We start from the raw sequence: 16,194 nt of genomic DNA on the forward strand, positions 1-16,194 counted from the left end.
GCTTTTTTTTTTTTAATGCTTAAATGACAACAGGAAAGAAATTGGGAAAGTAACTCAAGGCTTCTTAGGTAACAGCGGGTAACAAGGCGCAGAACACAGTGTCTCCAACCATCTTGGCATTCATAGAGAAATACACAAAACAGCTGAGGACCTGCTCCCTGAGGATAATGAGCTATTTAGTGAACAAAGTGATATAGCTCTGCTGCTTTCAAGATACTCAAATGTTGCTTCCCTTTAAGAAGGGATTAATCTGTTTTCCCACATCTCATGGTTAGCTGAACCAAGCGCAGGTTCACTGAGGTGGAGAAGCTAATATGCCAATAGCACTAAGTTACTGTGAGCAGTGAATGTTTTCTGTCACATTATAAGAGAGGCCACAGGACTGCGCTCATCAGTTCTTTCTCAGCCTAGGTGGTCAATGACTGAATCTAGTCCTAGCTGCAGCATCCTCAAACCTAGTGGAGAGGAAAGTGCTGTCCTTTTCTTCCAGGCAGCCTAAGAAGCAAAGTTGATGAAAGGAGTTGCCAGCTCTTTTCTTTCACCTTGGCTATGCACCTACTCCATTTCCATGCTATATTATCAAACCATATAGTTTGTCTGGAACACAGTACAGCCAAAGTAGCAGGCATGGCCTTGGGAAGCTGCCTCTTTCCACATTCCAGTGGGAGAGTGATGCAGGGACTATCACTCCCAGCTACCTTACTCAGTTCCCATCTTTATTGTCCCCTGTCTTTAGGGACCTTTACACAAAAGCCAAGTAATTTTAATTCTGCCATAGAAAATCTTCTCTTTTGTGCCAAGAAACATAGGAAAGCATCTCAAGAAATAAGGTGCAAAATCTTCTACTCTCAATATTTGCTTTGTCAAAGTTAAGATTATAATGAAGAAATATAGACCACAAACTTATAGTTCAGGAAGATCTGACTGCCCATATCAACATACCTGGTTTTGGACATAGTTTTTGTCACCTCTGTTTTATACTGGCAGAGTGTAGACGTAACTTCTGTGCCCACTATACATTACAACCCGAGTTTCTGTGGTTGTTATTTCAAGGTATATTGCAAGAAGCTCCTACTAACACATTCACTGCTATTACAAATTGTTTGACCAAGTCAAATGGTTTAGTTGTCCATAAAAAATAAGATGCTTTCACCAGAAATACATATCTGGAGACGGTTTCCAGGCTGTAGAAGAAAAAAAATCAACTGCTTTGGCTATTGTACTTCCTTTTGGAGGTAGTTCTTATTCTCTTTGTGCTCTTTTTTTGTGTAATCATTGTACAGTGTGAAATGCTTGAAAAGCATGAATCAGTTATACTGTCTAACATTTTACAGAAATGTTGTACTTCCTGTACAAATAAACATGAGAAAGGTCAGTGGAGGGAGAGGTCTTTCATAGTTAATTAAATTTACAAAGAGACTGAAGGTATCTATCTGTCTAAGGCTGTGTTCATATTGACTTGAGGTTAATACATATTGACTTGAGGTTAATACAGTGCAACAAATCAGTACAGCAAAACATAGCAAAAAATTTTTTTTAATCAAGTCAACAAAGTACGTGTTAATAATATTATGTCTTCTGTCTTCTGAGTTTCAAATACTACTTACAGGATTGTGTTTTGACCTCACAGTTACTATTCTGCCAGTGTGAAGTCATCCAATTGTGGGAGTGCAGCCTTCTCCGAGACCTGTAATTATGTAGAAGATGTATTCAATTACATCTACCTGCTTTCTTTGTTTTAGCACAGATAGCATCCTGGTCATGGTATCAGAAACAATGGCTGTTTGGAAGAAATTCTGCTTGCAGAAGATAGTGCCTTTTTTTTTTTCTGTCATGGAAAAACCTGTGGGAAATCTCTGCTTTTCAGATGTTCTTATTGCATTTTTTTTTCTTCTTTGTCACTCTTCCCCCCATTTTCTCCTCTTCAGTGTTCTCAAAATACCAGCAATTCAATAGATATTTGCCAGGGTTTGATATTTACTAGGAAGTTCTTCCATGCTGTGTAAATCTGATTTACACTGGGTAGCAGATCCATCAACACCACCAGCAGCTTACAGTTTTGAAGCTAAATTGTTAGATAGTAATACCTGAACCTATGAATTGATGATGTTTTTAAGTTCTATCATGTTTTGTCTGAGTTCTCTGTTTTTGGGGTTTGTTTTGTTTTATTTTGTTTTTTTCTGTGGCTTTAGGTCTCTGAAATTGATCCAGAAAAATTTTCTAGTAGAATAGAGTGTGAAAGTCCTAACAATGACCTCAGTCGCTTCCAAGGCTTTGTGTAAGTAGGCTTGGTGGCACTTTAAACTGTTGTCATTTGCTTTGGTGCTCTTACTAATTTTCAGGAGCTTGTAACGTTTGCTTTAAAAAATAATGACACTATGTATAGAAGTCAGTTTGCACCACTACATTTCTGAGAGCAGCCCAAAAAATAGAGTTTCATAGGGCTTTCTGAGCAGCTGACTGTGAATGGGGAAAGCCCACTAGTGCTTTTTATGTTGTATTGAATATTTTCAACATCTTAGTTCAGGCTGTTTTGCAATTGTGTATTCCATATTTGAAATAGCTGTTTCAAATCTGCTCTTAATAACGTGATATCTACAGTATTTGGTCTGGACCACGGCCTAATTGAACAAGCTGCATTGCTCAGAATTGGAAATGGGAAGGACTGGCTTCCTCTCCTACTTTGATTTGTTTTGTGTACCCATCAGTGACTTGATCAAACTCCTTTTGACCAATGTGCCTATCCGTGTCTTTTCTTAGAGATTTATGATTTTCTGTAGACTGTGGGAAAACAGAATACTATTTCATGGGGTGACTGATTTTCAGTTTTTGAGAGTTACAATGTCTATATGCTTCCCTGTGGGCCCTGACACATTAGAAATATAAAAAGAAAAATAAATGTATATAAATCTTAGTCTCTGAGGAAACAGCTTAACAAAGAGTGTGCCTACCTGCCCTGAAAGTATGCCGCAGGAGTAATGATGCTCAGAGTATATTTAAATTGGGTTTCATATTTTGATCGAATTTTTTCTGATGTTGGCATTCCAAGTAGAAGCCATAGGCTTTCAGACTTCTAGTGTTTATCTTGAGCTCTTTTCAATAGCGGTGCCTACTTCTCATGTGCCAGCTGGCAAGTGCTAGGCTTGTAAATACAAGAAAATTTTAATACAGTGCCTACATGCCTGGATTTTCAAAGGTGATCTGCATGCATGTTATGCCATTCTTTTGAAAAGTCGAATCGGAAATGTCAGAATGGCAGTCAGTGACTAGCAGCTTCTTTGGGAAATCTGCTTTCTAATGGTTTTGCAAAGCCTGACTGGTAATTTCTGGAGTCCTACAGCTGAAGTAATGTGCTTTTTTTCCAGCGAGCATTCAAACAAGGATCGAGTGGGCCTCAGCAAGGAGAACTTACTACTCCGAGGATGCACAGTGAGAAACACAGAAGCTGTTGTAGGCATAGTGGTATATGCAGGTTAGTGAACCACCCTGGCTTTCACAGATTGCCTTGCAAACAAGAGAAGAGTTGTGTGCCCTAAGAAACAGTATTGTACAAAGGGGAATTAGGAGAGTAAAAGCTTGAATCCAGCAGGAGGCAGCAGTAGCTAGAAATGTTAAGAATGCATGTCTGAATTAAGTTTGTTTCTGTTTTAACAATGTAAAGAACTGATATGTGTCATTATTCAGGGGAGGTCAGCTCTGTTCCATGTGAACAGGTCCTTGTCCTCATCTGTTAGTTGTGATGGTAAACCCAGGTTTTGAAGTGGACATGGAGATGCATGGCTTGCTTAGGAGTTTTTTTTGGTCCAAAACTGAAGCTAGTGCTGTTCTTCAGTGTTCTATATCAAAGGGCAGAGGTTTTTAAACTAATCGATATGATGTATCCAGCCAGCTAGTTGTAATGCAGGTGCAGGATTTTATAGAAAATACTAGAAATAATATAGAAAACATCAAGGATAACATTGTTTCTATAAGAAGGAATATTATTGACAGTATAAAAGTTAATGTGTACATGACAGATTTTAGTTTAGCTTGTTCAGTTTTCTTTAGGACAGAATTCATATATTGTAGGAGCAGTTAGTTTGCTCATATTTATAATCTCTGTTCAAATATTAGCTAACAGAAATGTCCCATTTCCCAGAGCTTTAGAAGTATAAAGCATTTGTGGTTCTGATGCCTGCTATTGGAGAATTTCAGCTTGTGTTTTGGTTACAGGTCATGAAACCAAAGCCATGCTGAATAACAGCGGCCCGCATTACAAGCGCAGTAAATTGGAAAGAAAAGTGAACACTGATATTCTTTGGTGTGTTCTGCTTCTAATTTTGATGTGTTTAACTGGTGCAATAGGTAAGTGAGAATCAGCAGACTCCTGCTGTTTTCCTCTCTCAGCCTACAATGCTTAGTGTTATAATTTGGGGCTGATCATTTAAGCAACCTGTCTTGGAAAATGTAAATCCCTAGCAGCTGGGGATGCTGCCAGGTTTTAGTTCATGTTGTCATGTTTAATCCGGAGCGTGGTCAAGAAGTACATTCCTGATGCGAGTTCTTAGGTCTGGATCCTGTTGCTCTGATTCATTTCTCTTTTCTTTCGCTAATTGCTCTGCAGAACTCCTACTTTCTCTTAGGATTTTTCAGGTAGCATGAGATGCATGTACAGCATTGTGGGGAGAGGCCTAGTGTGACTAGAGTTGTAAGGACTTAACTTTTTAGGAATTAAGTAAGTAGTGGGCTTGAGTAAATCTAAACAGGCTAACTTTTATGACAAATCAAAAAGGTGTTTAAAAGTTTAAAAAAACTTCTTCAGACTACACTTAATAATGATGACATGGTGTTCACAGGTTAACTAAAACCTGGACGAGCAAGGATAATACAATTAATTGTCAGAGGTGTTTCTGGGGGGGGGGAAAAAAAGTGTTTATCAAGTGTAGTTAGTATTCCTTTAGTTCTGAGATGTGCTGTATAGATATGCTGTTGATAGAAATGCATGTAAGGTATTTATTCATGTGTGCATTGATACTTAATTAATTTTAATGGGGTTCCTGTTGAGGAAAAACTCAAGAGATGGAATGGTAGTTTAAAAGCTTAGAAAGAACTGCAGTGTGTAACAGCTAACACCATGACCCTGAACTGTGATACAGTTTACATACAACTGGCTCACTTTATCTTGTTCTTGTTTTCAAGGCCATGGAATTTGGTTAAGTAGATATTCGGAAATACCTTTTTTTAACATCCCCGAGCCAGATGGGAAATCGATTCCTCCAGCATTAGCAGGGTTCAATATGTTCTGGACGATGATCATTTTATTACAGGTAACTTTGGTCTGCTTTGAAAGTGAGTCATATTCTGATCTCATTTATTTTCTTGAAGTAACTCTTCAAATTCAGTGGAGCTACTTCATGTTTGTAACTGGCCAAAGAGTTTGGTTTTATTTAATCTCTATGTTTTATTTTGGTAGGTCTTGATCCCAGTTTCTCTCTATGTTTCAATTGAAATTGTCAAATTGGGACAAATTTATTTAATACAGAATGACATTGATTTTTACCATGAGAAAACAGACTCAACAATTCAGTGTCGAGCACTGAATATTGCTGAAGACCTTGGCCAGATTCAGTATATCTTCTCTGACAAGACTGGAACCCTCACTGAAAATAAGATGGTTTTTCGGAGATGCAGCATTGCAGGACAGGAGTATTGCCATGAGGAAAATGGTAAGACACTAAACCTGTGTTCACAATGGGTCATTTTTCTCAGAGAAGCTGAAAGTTTTGATACGGGCCTGGTGGACTTGTGTGGCAATACACAATCACAGAAGGTATGAATTCAGACTGATCCTACTAATAGCCATGCATCCTTCCCAATTATTAGGATCCCTTCGTATATAGTGTGTTAAGAGACTTGAAGGCTGTATCTTTGCAGCTAGTTAAGTTCCAACATATTTGATACCACAAACAAAGTATTCTTTACTTGCTCTGGAAGAAGTCATGCCAACTGTGTTTTGCTTCTGTCTTTGCAATGTCCAGAACCCAGAACATTGGAAAATTGCTCATCTAGTCTTTTCTCTCTCTCTTTTTATTTTCTTTTTTTTTTTTCTCCCAACTAGAGTGCAAATGCTTACGTAGCATTTTAGGGTTCAGACAACCTTTTGACTGCCATAGCAGTGTACCACCTTTATGTAGTGTATCTTAAGGCTCCGATTTGACATACTTTTGCCCTTGAGGATACAGTAACCCAAATAAGATACATGCTGAAGTCAGAGCTTTAACAATAATGTTAAGGTACAAGTCAAGCAGATGTGTATACATGTCTCTGTTAAGGCTGCAAAGATAAGTATCTCCATCAGAAATAATGGCTGTTGTGTCTTATATCTTACACACCTGTTTATTTTTAGACCAAAAGTCAACAAGCAGCGATACTGAATAGTTGCTGCCTCATTGTGTAATAGTGTAACATCTTTCAGTATAGGTTTCATGAGAGCCTACCTGAAGCTTTCTGGGAGCCAAGAGAAGATACAAATCCAGACACAAGAGAAAACTGGGCAGAGTGTCATGAAGTCTTTGATTCAATTAGCTATTTTATTCAATAGATAAAACTACAAATTTTTTATTACCTTTACTGTATGTAAGTACTAGTGGCTGCAGACATTTGCTATTTTACTGATGGGCAATGCAAGTTTTCCATATGACATCAAAGGTAAGGTGCTAACAAGTGGACACGTGAAGCACAGCTGTGTGTTAAATCTCCCCTTTGTGATTTTGGTGGTTTTGCTGCCAGATAGAACTGCTCACAACTGCGAGCAAAAGGCACACCCTGCTGGCCACAGCAATGAATCAGTTCAGTCCTTCTTTTATTGTGTCACAGGAGCAAATGGTTACAAACTGTTTTTACTGTAATTTCTGCACATATTTTGAAAATTTTATGGTGCAGGTGCGCAGATGTTTCTTTGGCTTTGCATAATTATACTGGGAAGGATGACAACAGCAAAGTGTAAACCAAGGAGTGGTGCAAATGATGTAGTTGTGGCTGACCCAGGTCTCGTTGTGCCAGGGAAAGTATGTCTACCAGTGCTTCTGCTAGTAGTTCACTTAGAGTTATCTTCCAAAACTATTAGTGTGTTAATTATGTTTATAATTACTTCCTGCTGTGCCCTGTCTTTTACCTGGAGGGTAAGCATGTGCTTCTTCCTAACAAATCTAGAAATTATGTGAGCCCTGAAAATCAGTTTGAAAAATGTTGGAGGTCCTGTGTTTTAGTCCTTTTACATTTGTTCAGTTGCATAAAGCTGCTATTTGCAAAGCTTCTGCTACATATAGTAAGAGTTGCAGTGCAAGATAGTAGTCTTTTTGCATACAAAAGCCTGTACATATATTTCTGTATTTATATCTGTATTGTCCAGGATAAAGGGATGCAGAGGAGGGAAGCACACAACAGCAATGACTGTGATTCAGTATAATCCTCCATACAGGTGCCCCCCATGCAGTGTTCTGTCTAAAGTAACATGTGCCTCTTGGACCTTGGCAGCAGAGCAGTGCGGTGTTGTAAGAGGTGCCACATATGTTACTTCAGACAGAGTATGCGGGCTTCTCAACAGTCTGGAAGCATAGCGGAATGGGCATGTGTTGTCCAAACCTGCCTCTACAAACACGTACTAAGTCACTGTTGCTGCTTTCTGGTAAAAGCATCATATCCCTACCCATCATTACCACATGTGGGTATTCTATTTGGCAGTTGTGGAGAGCCACAGTTTGTTATGTTCCCACCTATCTTTTTTTTAAAAGAACTATTTTAATAAATACATGTTGACATCAGGGAGATAGCATGCCAAGGAAGGTGTAAGCTCTGGTCGCCCTGCTTTCCTTGGGCTCACCAGAATGGCAGGATGAGAAGCAGGAGGCTTTCATTTATGTTGCAGAAAGAGAAGACAACAAGAAATAAGGAGAACTTAACATGCTAGCAAATCCAGTAGCTCATTTCCTGAACATAGCTAAGCTCCTGTGCTTTGGTTAGGAGAAAGAGGACTCAAAAGTGACATCATAAACCTATTTCCATCTCTTTTTGAGCACCAGAGCTGGGGACTCTGAACTGTGGATAGGTTTCCTGTTCACATAAACCAGAATAATATCGCATTTTTCACTTCTTTCCTATACAGTAGCTGCCACTTTAAATAAGAAAAAAATAGGGAATCAGTGATGTTGCAGGAGATGTCTGTATGTTAATTTTTTTTTCCTAGGATGCCATTGTTTGTATTCACACTTTAATGAAATAAATAGGCGATGCGCAGCTCTCAGAACAGTTTTTCCATGCTGTCTTTGGATGCAGACATTGAACTGCTAGTGTATGCTCATTGCTCGCTATTTTCACAGTGACAGGTAAAAAGTGAAAGCTGAATAGTGTACGGTGATCCAGTGCTGTCTGGGTTGAGATTGCAACCTCTTGCATGTGGTCACTGTCCCAGAACACCAGTGCAAACACTTGGCTATGTTCTTAACAAGTGCATGAATAGCATAGGTGTGTTTCCATTTGTTACAGAGGTTCTTTACAGCTCTGATCTTCCTAGCTAGATTTGTGGGGCGCAGAATTGCATTTATATCCTTGGTGCAAAGGTGTTAGACATGTCAGTACAAAGTTTTATAATTGAAACCTGCTTTTCAGTTAAATACTCAGAAAATATGTATGTGTGTGTGAGGGGGTGTCCAATACAGAAATGATAAGAAACACAGTTTCAATGAGTTCCTGCAAGAAGCTGTACATGTCAAACCACTGGCATACAGTCCTGATCCATCATAAAATGATTAGGCTAGAAAACATATCAGGAGGTGATGTGGTCCTCTTTCTCTGGCCTAAGGCAGAGTTGTTGCTGTCATTCTTTATGAATATATTTTTGTTTCTTCAGGACCTCCAGTGATGTCCAATTCACTGCTTTCTCAGGCATTCTGTTCTAGTATGTCACATCTCTGACAAAGTTTTGCTGATACCTAGCCTGTATCTGTCCTGCCACAATATGGGACCATTGTGTCTTCTGTTACCCACAGTGTGCATAGAAAACTCTATGCAAGTGCCCTTCGTGTACTTCAAAACTGTTATTTGGCTCCTATCAATGTGCCCTTCTGGAGGCTAACTCCAGCTTATTTTACTGTTTCCATACGGCTCATGTTGTCTAGAACCCTGACCATTCTTGCTCCCTCTTCTGGATTCACTCTAGTTGAGTGTTGCTCTTCAAGTGCAGTGTCCCAAACAGGACGTCAGTGTGATGGCTTGTTATGGGTTTTATTTTTCATAAATGGTGGGTTATTCTTAACTATATACTAAATTCCTTACTTCAGAATTTTGTTTCCTGAACTTCCAGGCAGTGTTTAAACAGATCTGGTTTTGCTCATGGAACAGTAATGTTGTTTCCCTTTCCACAGCAAAGAGGTTGGAATCCTATCAAGAGATGGATTCAGAGGATGAGGATTCAGCTGATCATCAGTGTGGCTTTTTGACCCATAGGTCAAAATGGCGGGGGCACGACTGCAAAGCTGTGAATAAACCTTTGAACAGAAGGTCTTTGAATCAGTTGTCTGGTAGTTACCCTGCATTAGTAAGGGAAGATGGAGAAGGTGATGTTCCCCACTCAGGACACGTTGCTTTCAGCAGCCCCATTGTAAGTAAAAGCTGTTGGTTTTGATGCTAAATTTCTGAAGTAACTCATGAAGGAATATCTTTTTAGCCCCATTTGGTCAGAGTGCTTGTCATTTAAGAAACCCTTTCTCTATTCCATCAAAAACAGAGCTTCCCATGATTGCTTGGCTGCATCCCATTTGCAGCTGACATTGCAGATGTTCATTGGGTCACAAAGGTGTATGCTTTGGTTCTTGCTGCTGTGAGTCCATGATCACTCCAGCTAAAATGACCAGTTTCATCTTAATAACAGTTTGTTCTTTTTTATAAGAGGTTTCTAGCATTTTCTTTTCTTTTTAGTAGGAAATATCTACATGACCAATATTTATTGGAGGTTACAAGAGGTAAAAACTCTGCTTCTGTACCTGAAGCTGTCTAAATAGCATTCATCATATTTAATCTCTGTTGAAGTGTCTATGAACTAAGGCTCTACTGTTTACCCATCTGGGCATGAATTTTGCCATTTTCAGTGGGCTAGCACAAGGCAGTGAAGACACCAGAGTGTTCCTCTATTTCCTAGTGTAACCAACTCAGCATCTGACAGGAAGGAAGTTGCATGAACTTCTACACTTCATTCATCTGTAACTGATTTAACCTCCAGGGACTGAGATTAAGCTTATATCCTAATGGACAGTTTTGTTCATTTCATCAATAGGAAACAGATGTTGTACCAGACACACAACTGCTGGAGAAGTTCAGTCAAATTTCTTCTCGTTCCTATCAACAATCAGAAGAAGAAGCTAGCAGCAAGTTATCTTTGGAGACAACATACATCACTGACTTCTTTCTTGCTCTGGCAATCTGTAATACTGTTGTAGTTTCAGTCCCCAATCAGCCACGTCAGAAGGTAAGAAGGCCTTATTTTTTGGCTATTTGGCCATATTCATAAATAAATGAGCTCCCTTTGGTTTGATTATTAAAGGAAAAAACAAATAACTGACATTTAAAAAATGATCCTTTTCTCTTCTATTGGTTTGTCCTGTTAGAAAGAAGGGAGTTACTGTAAAGCCACAGAGCGCAATGAGTTAGTGTGTAATATAGTGCTGGTAATGTTTTTCCAATGCAGAAAAACTTGGCTTCAATATTTTTGCTTCTGTGTATAGACTTGTTCATAACTTTTACAAGACAAATTTTGCGATTAAATTGCAATTGTGTTTTTTTTCTATATTCTAGTTATCTTTTTCCAGGTGTGTGTATGGCTTCCTTTAAGAGTACCCTAACACTCAGGTTACCTTTACAAATAGGTTATTGTTGTCTGAAAGATAAGAATAATCTCAGAAGACTTCCAGATTGGTACTGAGAATGCTCTTACCTGTTCCCTGACTATTCAAATAGAGTTTCAGCAAGGGTATGGAAGACCAAGTTTCATACGTGTAATAATCTGAAGAAAAAATGCTTTGCAGTATGACATAAAGTGGTCTCACCGTGAATGTACAGTGCATTTGCTAGACTGTCCTGGTTTAATGGTCTGGAGTGTGTTTAAGTCTTCCTCAGACCACATGTTGTTTTCAGAGCACTCAAACTAACATTTATTTAAACATACTACTATTTTTTTCAAAAATTTTTTTTTTTGTCAGGATGGGATTTTCATAACCCCATTTTTTAACCAATTTTGACTGTGTTGCAGGATAGTTTCCAAGTTCAACTTTGATTTCCTTCCCCCCATCCCCTGGTGATTTTCATTTTTTGTCTTTTGAAAAAAATGTTTGTGACGTGCAGGACTAGATTTTGGTGTCCATCTAGGCAGTGAACCTAAAACCATGGCTGAAGACATTCCCAAAAGGTATCCTGTGGAGTATAAAGTACCTCCTATGTATAAATAAGCCTAGTATTTTAGTCTGCTTCAGGCATTCCCAGAAAGCATAGTAGGCAGCCTACAGGTCCATGTGTGGATGGGGCAGCTGTGTTCATAGTTACTAATCAGCCATTCCTTAAAGGTGATGTAGAAAAATACACAGTCAAGATTCTCCTTTTTTTGAGAATAATATTTTTGGATGATTTGCTAGCAGGGGAGGAGATCTCCAGGTCACTAATAGGTAGGTTGGGAGGGTCAATGCGGCATGAGGTCTCTCAGTTCACAATTAGGGAATGGCAATTGGCTCAAGACAATGGAAGGTTTGTGTTGCCTTAGAGAGAGGCAATGAAAGGATGTTCCTAATCTCTATTTCCATGGTGCTGAATGGAGACACATTACAACTTGTGTGCAGTTTCGGTAGAACTGAAGCCAGAGTTTGTCCTTACTTTATGCTTTTCAGTGGCAAAGGAGAACATGCTTCCTAGTGATAACTCGTTCTTAACTCTTCACCAGTAATGAGAAATGAATGTCAACCTTGCATGCCTTGTTCCTTGTTTGTAAGCTATTAGCTGCCTAACTGTTCTGAATAACAGTAAGCCAATTATTTTGTAACATTGATCAGATGGGAGCTGTCTTTTGTTTTAAATTTGGGCATTTAAAAAGTATTGATAAGGTACTGTATGTTTAATAGTACTTGCAGCTAGTTACTGTGAGGGGTATGGAGTTGGTTTACTCTTCACAAGTATCTTGCTAATACAAAACAAGAATTAAAGTGTTTATTTGCATTTGCCACAACTTTTAAAAGTCATGTCACACTGTTCCATCACTAAAACAGTTCTAAAGAGAAGTATTGCATGGACAGGGAACTTTTGCTAGGACTCAAGAAAAAAAGGAGAGTTTACTATCTTTGGAAGAAAGGGCAGGCAACTCAAGAAGAGTACAGAGATCTTGTTAGGTCATGCAGAGTGGAAATTAGAAAGGCAAAAGCTCAGCTAGAACTCAATCTGGCCACTATTGTAAGAGACAACAAAAAATGTTTTTACAAATATACTAACAATAAAAAGAGAGCCAAGGAGAATATCTATCCTTTATTGGATACAGAGGGGAACATTGCCACCAGAGATGAGGAAAAGGCTGAGGTACTTAATGCCTTCTTTGCCTCAGTCTTTAATAGTGAGATCAGTTATCCTCAGGGTCCTCTGCCCCCTGAGCTAGAAGGCAAGGATGGAGAGCAGAATATACCCCCCTTAATCCAGGAGGAAATAGTTAGTGACCTACTATGCCGTCAGGACACTCACAAGTCTATGGGACCAGATGGGATCCATCCAAAAGTACTGAGGGAGCTAGCGGAGGAGCTTGCCAAGCCACTCTTCATCATTTATCAGCAATCCTGGTCAACAGGGGAGGTCCCAGACGACTGGAGGCTTGCCAGTGTGACTCCCATTTACAAGAAGGGTCAGAGGGAGGATCTGGGAAACTACAGGCCTGTCAGCCTGACCTCGGTACCGGGGAAGATTATGGACCAGTTCGTCTTGAGTGCACTCACATGGCATGTGCAGGACAACCCAGGGATCAGGCCCAGCCAGCATGTGTTCATGAAAGGCAGGTCCTGCTTGACCAACCTGATCTCCTTCTATGACCAGGCGACCTGCCTCGTGGATGAGGGAAAGGCTGTGGATGTTGTCTACCTTGACTTCAGCAAGGCCTTTGACGACACTGTCTCTCATGGCATACTCCTTGAGAAGCTGGCAGCTCATGGCTTATACAAGTGTACTCTTTGCTAGGTAAAAAACTGGCTGGCTGGATGAGCCCAGAGTGTTGTGGTGAATGGAGTTAAATCCAGTTGACGGCCAGTCACAAGTGGTGTTCCCCAGGGCTCGGTGTTGGGGCCAGTTCTGTTTAATATCTTTATCAATGATCTGGACAAGGGGATCTAGTGCACCCTCAGTAAGTTTGCAGATGACCCCAAGTTGGGCAGGAGTGTTGATCTGCTCGAGGGTAGGAAGGCTCTACAGAGGGATCTGGACAGGCTGGATCGATGGGCTGAGGCCAATCGTACGAGGTTCAACAAGGCCAAGTGCTGGGTCCTGCACTGGGGTCACAACAACCCCATGCGGCTCTACAGGGTTGGGGAAGAGTGGCTGGAAAGCTGCCCGGCAGAGAAAGACCTGGGCGTGCTGGTTGACAGCCGGCTGAACATGAGCCAGCAGTGTGCCCAGGTGGCCAAGAAGGGCAACGGCATCCCGGCCTGTATCAGAAATAGTGTGGCCAGCAGGAGCAGGGAGGTGGTTGTTCCCCTGTACTGGGCACTGGTGAGGCCGCACCTCGAGTCCTGTGTTCAGTTTTGGGCCCCTCACTACAGGAAAGACATTGAGGTGCTGGAGCGTGTCCAGAGAAGGGCAACCAAGTTGGTGAGGGGCCTGGAGCACAAGTCTTATGAGGAGCGGCTGAGGGAGCTGGGGCTGTTTAGCCTGGAGAAGAGGAGACTGAGGGGAGACCTTATCGCTCTCTATAACCATCTGAAAGGAGGTTGTAGTGAGGTGGGTGCTGGTCTTTTCTGTCAGGTGGCTGGAGATAGGATGAGAGGAAATTGCCTCAAATTGTGCCAGGCGAGGTTTAGATTGGATATTAGGAAAAACTTCTTTACTGAAAGGGTTGTCAGGCATTGAAACAGGCTGCCCAGGGAAGTGGTGAACTCACCATCCCTGGAGGCATTCAAAAAGCGCGTAGACAAGGCACGTCAGGACATGGTTTAGTGGGCATGGTTGATGGTTGGACTTGATGGTCTTAAAGGTCTTTTCCGACCTAAATGATTCTATGATTCTGTGGAATCATGAATCAAACTTGGAATGCATACAGTTTTCAGATCTGAAGTATTTTTACAATTCTTTTGGTTTGAATAATGAAGCTCTTACAGAAGCTGTTTAGTGTACTCATATGGTTATATGTTTAACTGTGCTGGCCATCTTTTATACAAGCAATCAAACTCATGGTAAATTTTAAAATACTACAGTTGTTAAGAAACATACATAGTTTGTAAGCTGTCCTTCTTTAATAAAATATAAAGAATTTAACATAAATGCTTTCTCTAACTGTTCTGTTCCAGATGAGACAGTCTTCACTGGGTAGGATGCCTATTAAATCACTTGAGGAAATCAGGCAGATGTTCCAGAGATTGTCAGTCCGGAGACTAAGTTCCTCCCCACTTCCAAGTGTAAAAGAGTCATCGTCTGAAAGCCCCAATAGTTTTGTGAGCAAACTGTCTATTTTCAGAATGAAACTGTCTTCACCTGCCTTGGATGGAGCTGCTCAAAGGGCTGCTGAGCGTCACAATACTGACAGCCCAGAAGATTCCCAGGTGCCTCAAGAACTAGATACAGTGAATGTAGCTGCTGGCTGTGAACACAATAATGCTGCATCATCTATTGAATTGTCTCCCTTACCTAAACTACGTTATGAAGCTGAGAGTCCAGATGAAGCTGCCTTGGTTCATGCTGCTAGGGCTTATAAATGTATTTTACAGTCTAGGACTCCAGATCAAGTAACTGTGGACTTTGCAGGTCTGGGATCTTTAACATTTCAGCTTTTGCACATCCTGCCTTTTGATTCAGTGCGGAAAAGGATGTCAGTGGTGGTTCGGCATCCCGTCTCCAACAAAGTGCTGGTGTACACAAAAGGTGCAGACTCAGTCATGATGGATTTGTTGAGAACTGCATCTGAAGGTATGTATAGAACTTCTAATTCTTTGCTCACCTTTGTCATTCTTCAGAACAGTTGAACAGAGGGCTTGATTCATGAGAAGAGACAAGTAACCAAGCAGAACTATTATATGTGAATAGTTCCTTATAGGGAACCCAGAAAGATAGTATTGCTTGTCACCCTAGATATGGTTGTGCTGGTGTGGAAACTGAGAAGAGGGAAGCAGCTGTTATTCAAAGGATTTAGTGGTGTCTAAGCAGACCCTTTGGAGCCAACTGAAGTGTTTCCAGTTATAAAGTAGGGTCATGTACTTGAATAGTTGGCTTCTGCTACACAGTGAGAGATGTTTATTAAAATGAGATACTTTCTAGCCTTTACCTGTGTTAGTGTTTCTGACCTGTTGGAGAGAGGTATCGCTGGCAGATGTCACCTATCAATGCTTTTTGAGATTTTTTTCCCTTTGACTACTGACTATTTCTGTGTTTCTAGGTGTAATAATAATATCTGTAAAGTTGTGGGGTGCCTCCTGCTGGCCCCTGTTGTTCGGGGGTAAATGTATTTTGAATCTGCCACAGGAGGGCTGCACCATGTTTTTTAAGCACTAACTGTTCATAGGCGGTAGCGAACAGTCAATGATTTTTCACTGAAGGCAGTAAAGAGAAAGTATTATCTATGTATGTTAGAAATAAATACCTAAATATATTTAAGTTCAGAAGATGTTCTGAGGGGATTTTTTTAATGGTTTGGAAAGTAACATAAAGGAATTATTTTTAAAGGCTTGCTTTCTGCAAAAGGGAGTTTGGTTTGTATGTTCCATGGCTGGCTGGTCTCAGTGAGGAAGAGGGATATTTCCAGTTCCAAGGGTGGATTTTAACTCACCCAACATTAGCCATCTAAGGTCTAGACAAAAAGCTTCTGTAGGCCATGGGGCAGAAACAGTACCTCCAAAATCTGTTGTCTTACTAGGGGGGTAATTTTATGTCTGGAGGTGCCTCTCCTTACTTTGATTGTCAAGTTAAACTTGGATCCTAACTTCTACGTGTCCA

The 16,194-nt window shown here is 40.4% G+C and overlaps 1 protein-coding gene across 5 annotated transcripts in view; it reads left to right on the plus strand.

The window, feature by feature from the left end:
• ATP10D (ATPase phospholipid transporting 10D (putative)) overlaps window positions 1-16,194 on the plus strand; it is a 58,995-nt gene that overhangs the window by 24,151 nt on the left and 18,650 nt on the right. For 4 of the 5 annotated variants that reach the window (XM_075025271.1, XM_075025297.1, XM_075025280.1 and 1 more), the window contains exons 5-12: window positions 2,193-2,278; window positions 3,366-3,472; window positions 4,213-4,344; window positions 5,179-5,306; window positions 5,453-5,705; window positions 9,402-9,637; window positions 10,310-10,501; window positions 14,556-15,171. In XM_075025271.1, the coding sequence (XP_074881372.1) occupies window positions 2,193-2,278; window positions 3,366-3,472; window positions 4,213-4,344; window positions 5,179-5,306; window positions 5,453-5,705; window positions 9,402-9,637; window positions 10,310-10,501; window positions 14,556-15,171 (1,750 nt within the window). The remainder of the gene's footprint in view (window positions 1-2,192; window positions 2,279-3,365; window positions 3,473-4,212; window positions 4,345-5,178; window positions 5,307-5,452; window positions 5,706-9,401; window positions 9,638-10,309; window positions 10,502-14,555; window positions 15,172-16,194) is intronic. The other variant, XM_075025307.1, reaches the window with a different exon arrangement.

The sequence above is a fragment of the Buteo buteo genome, chromosome 1 (genome assembly GCF_964188355.1).
Source record: "Buteo buteo chromosome 1, bButBut1.hap1.1, whole genome shotgun sequence".
Lineage (NCBI taxonomy): Eukaryota > Metazoa > Chordata > Aves > Accipitriformes > Accipitridae > Buteo > Buteo buteo.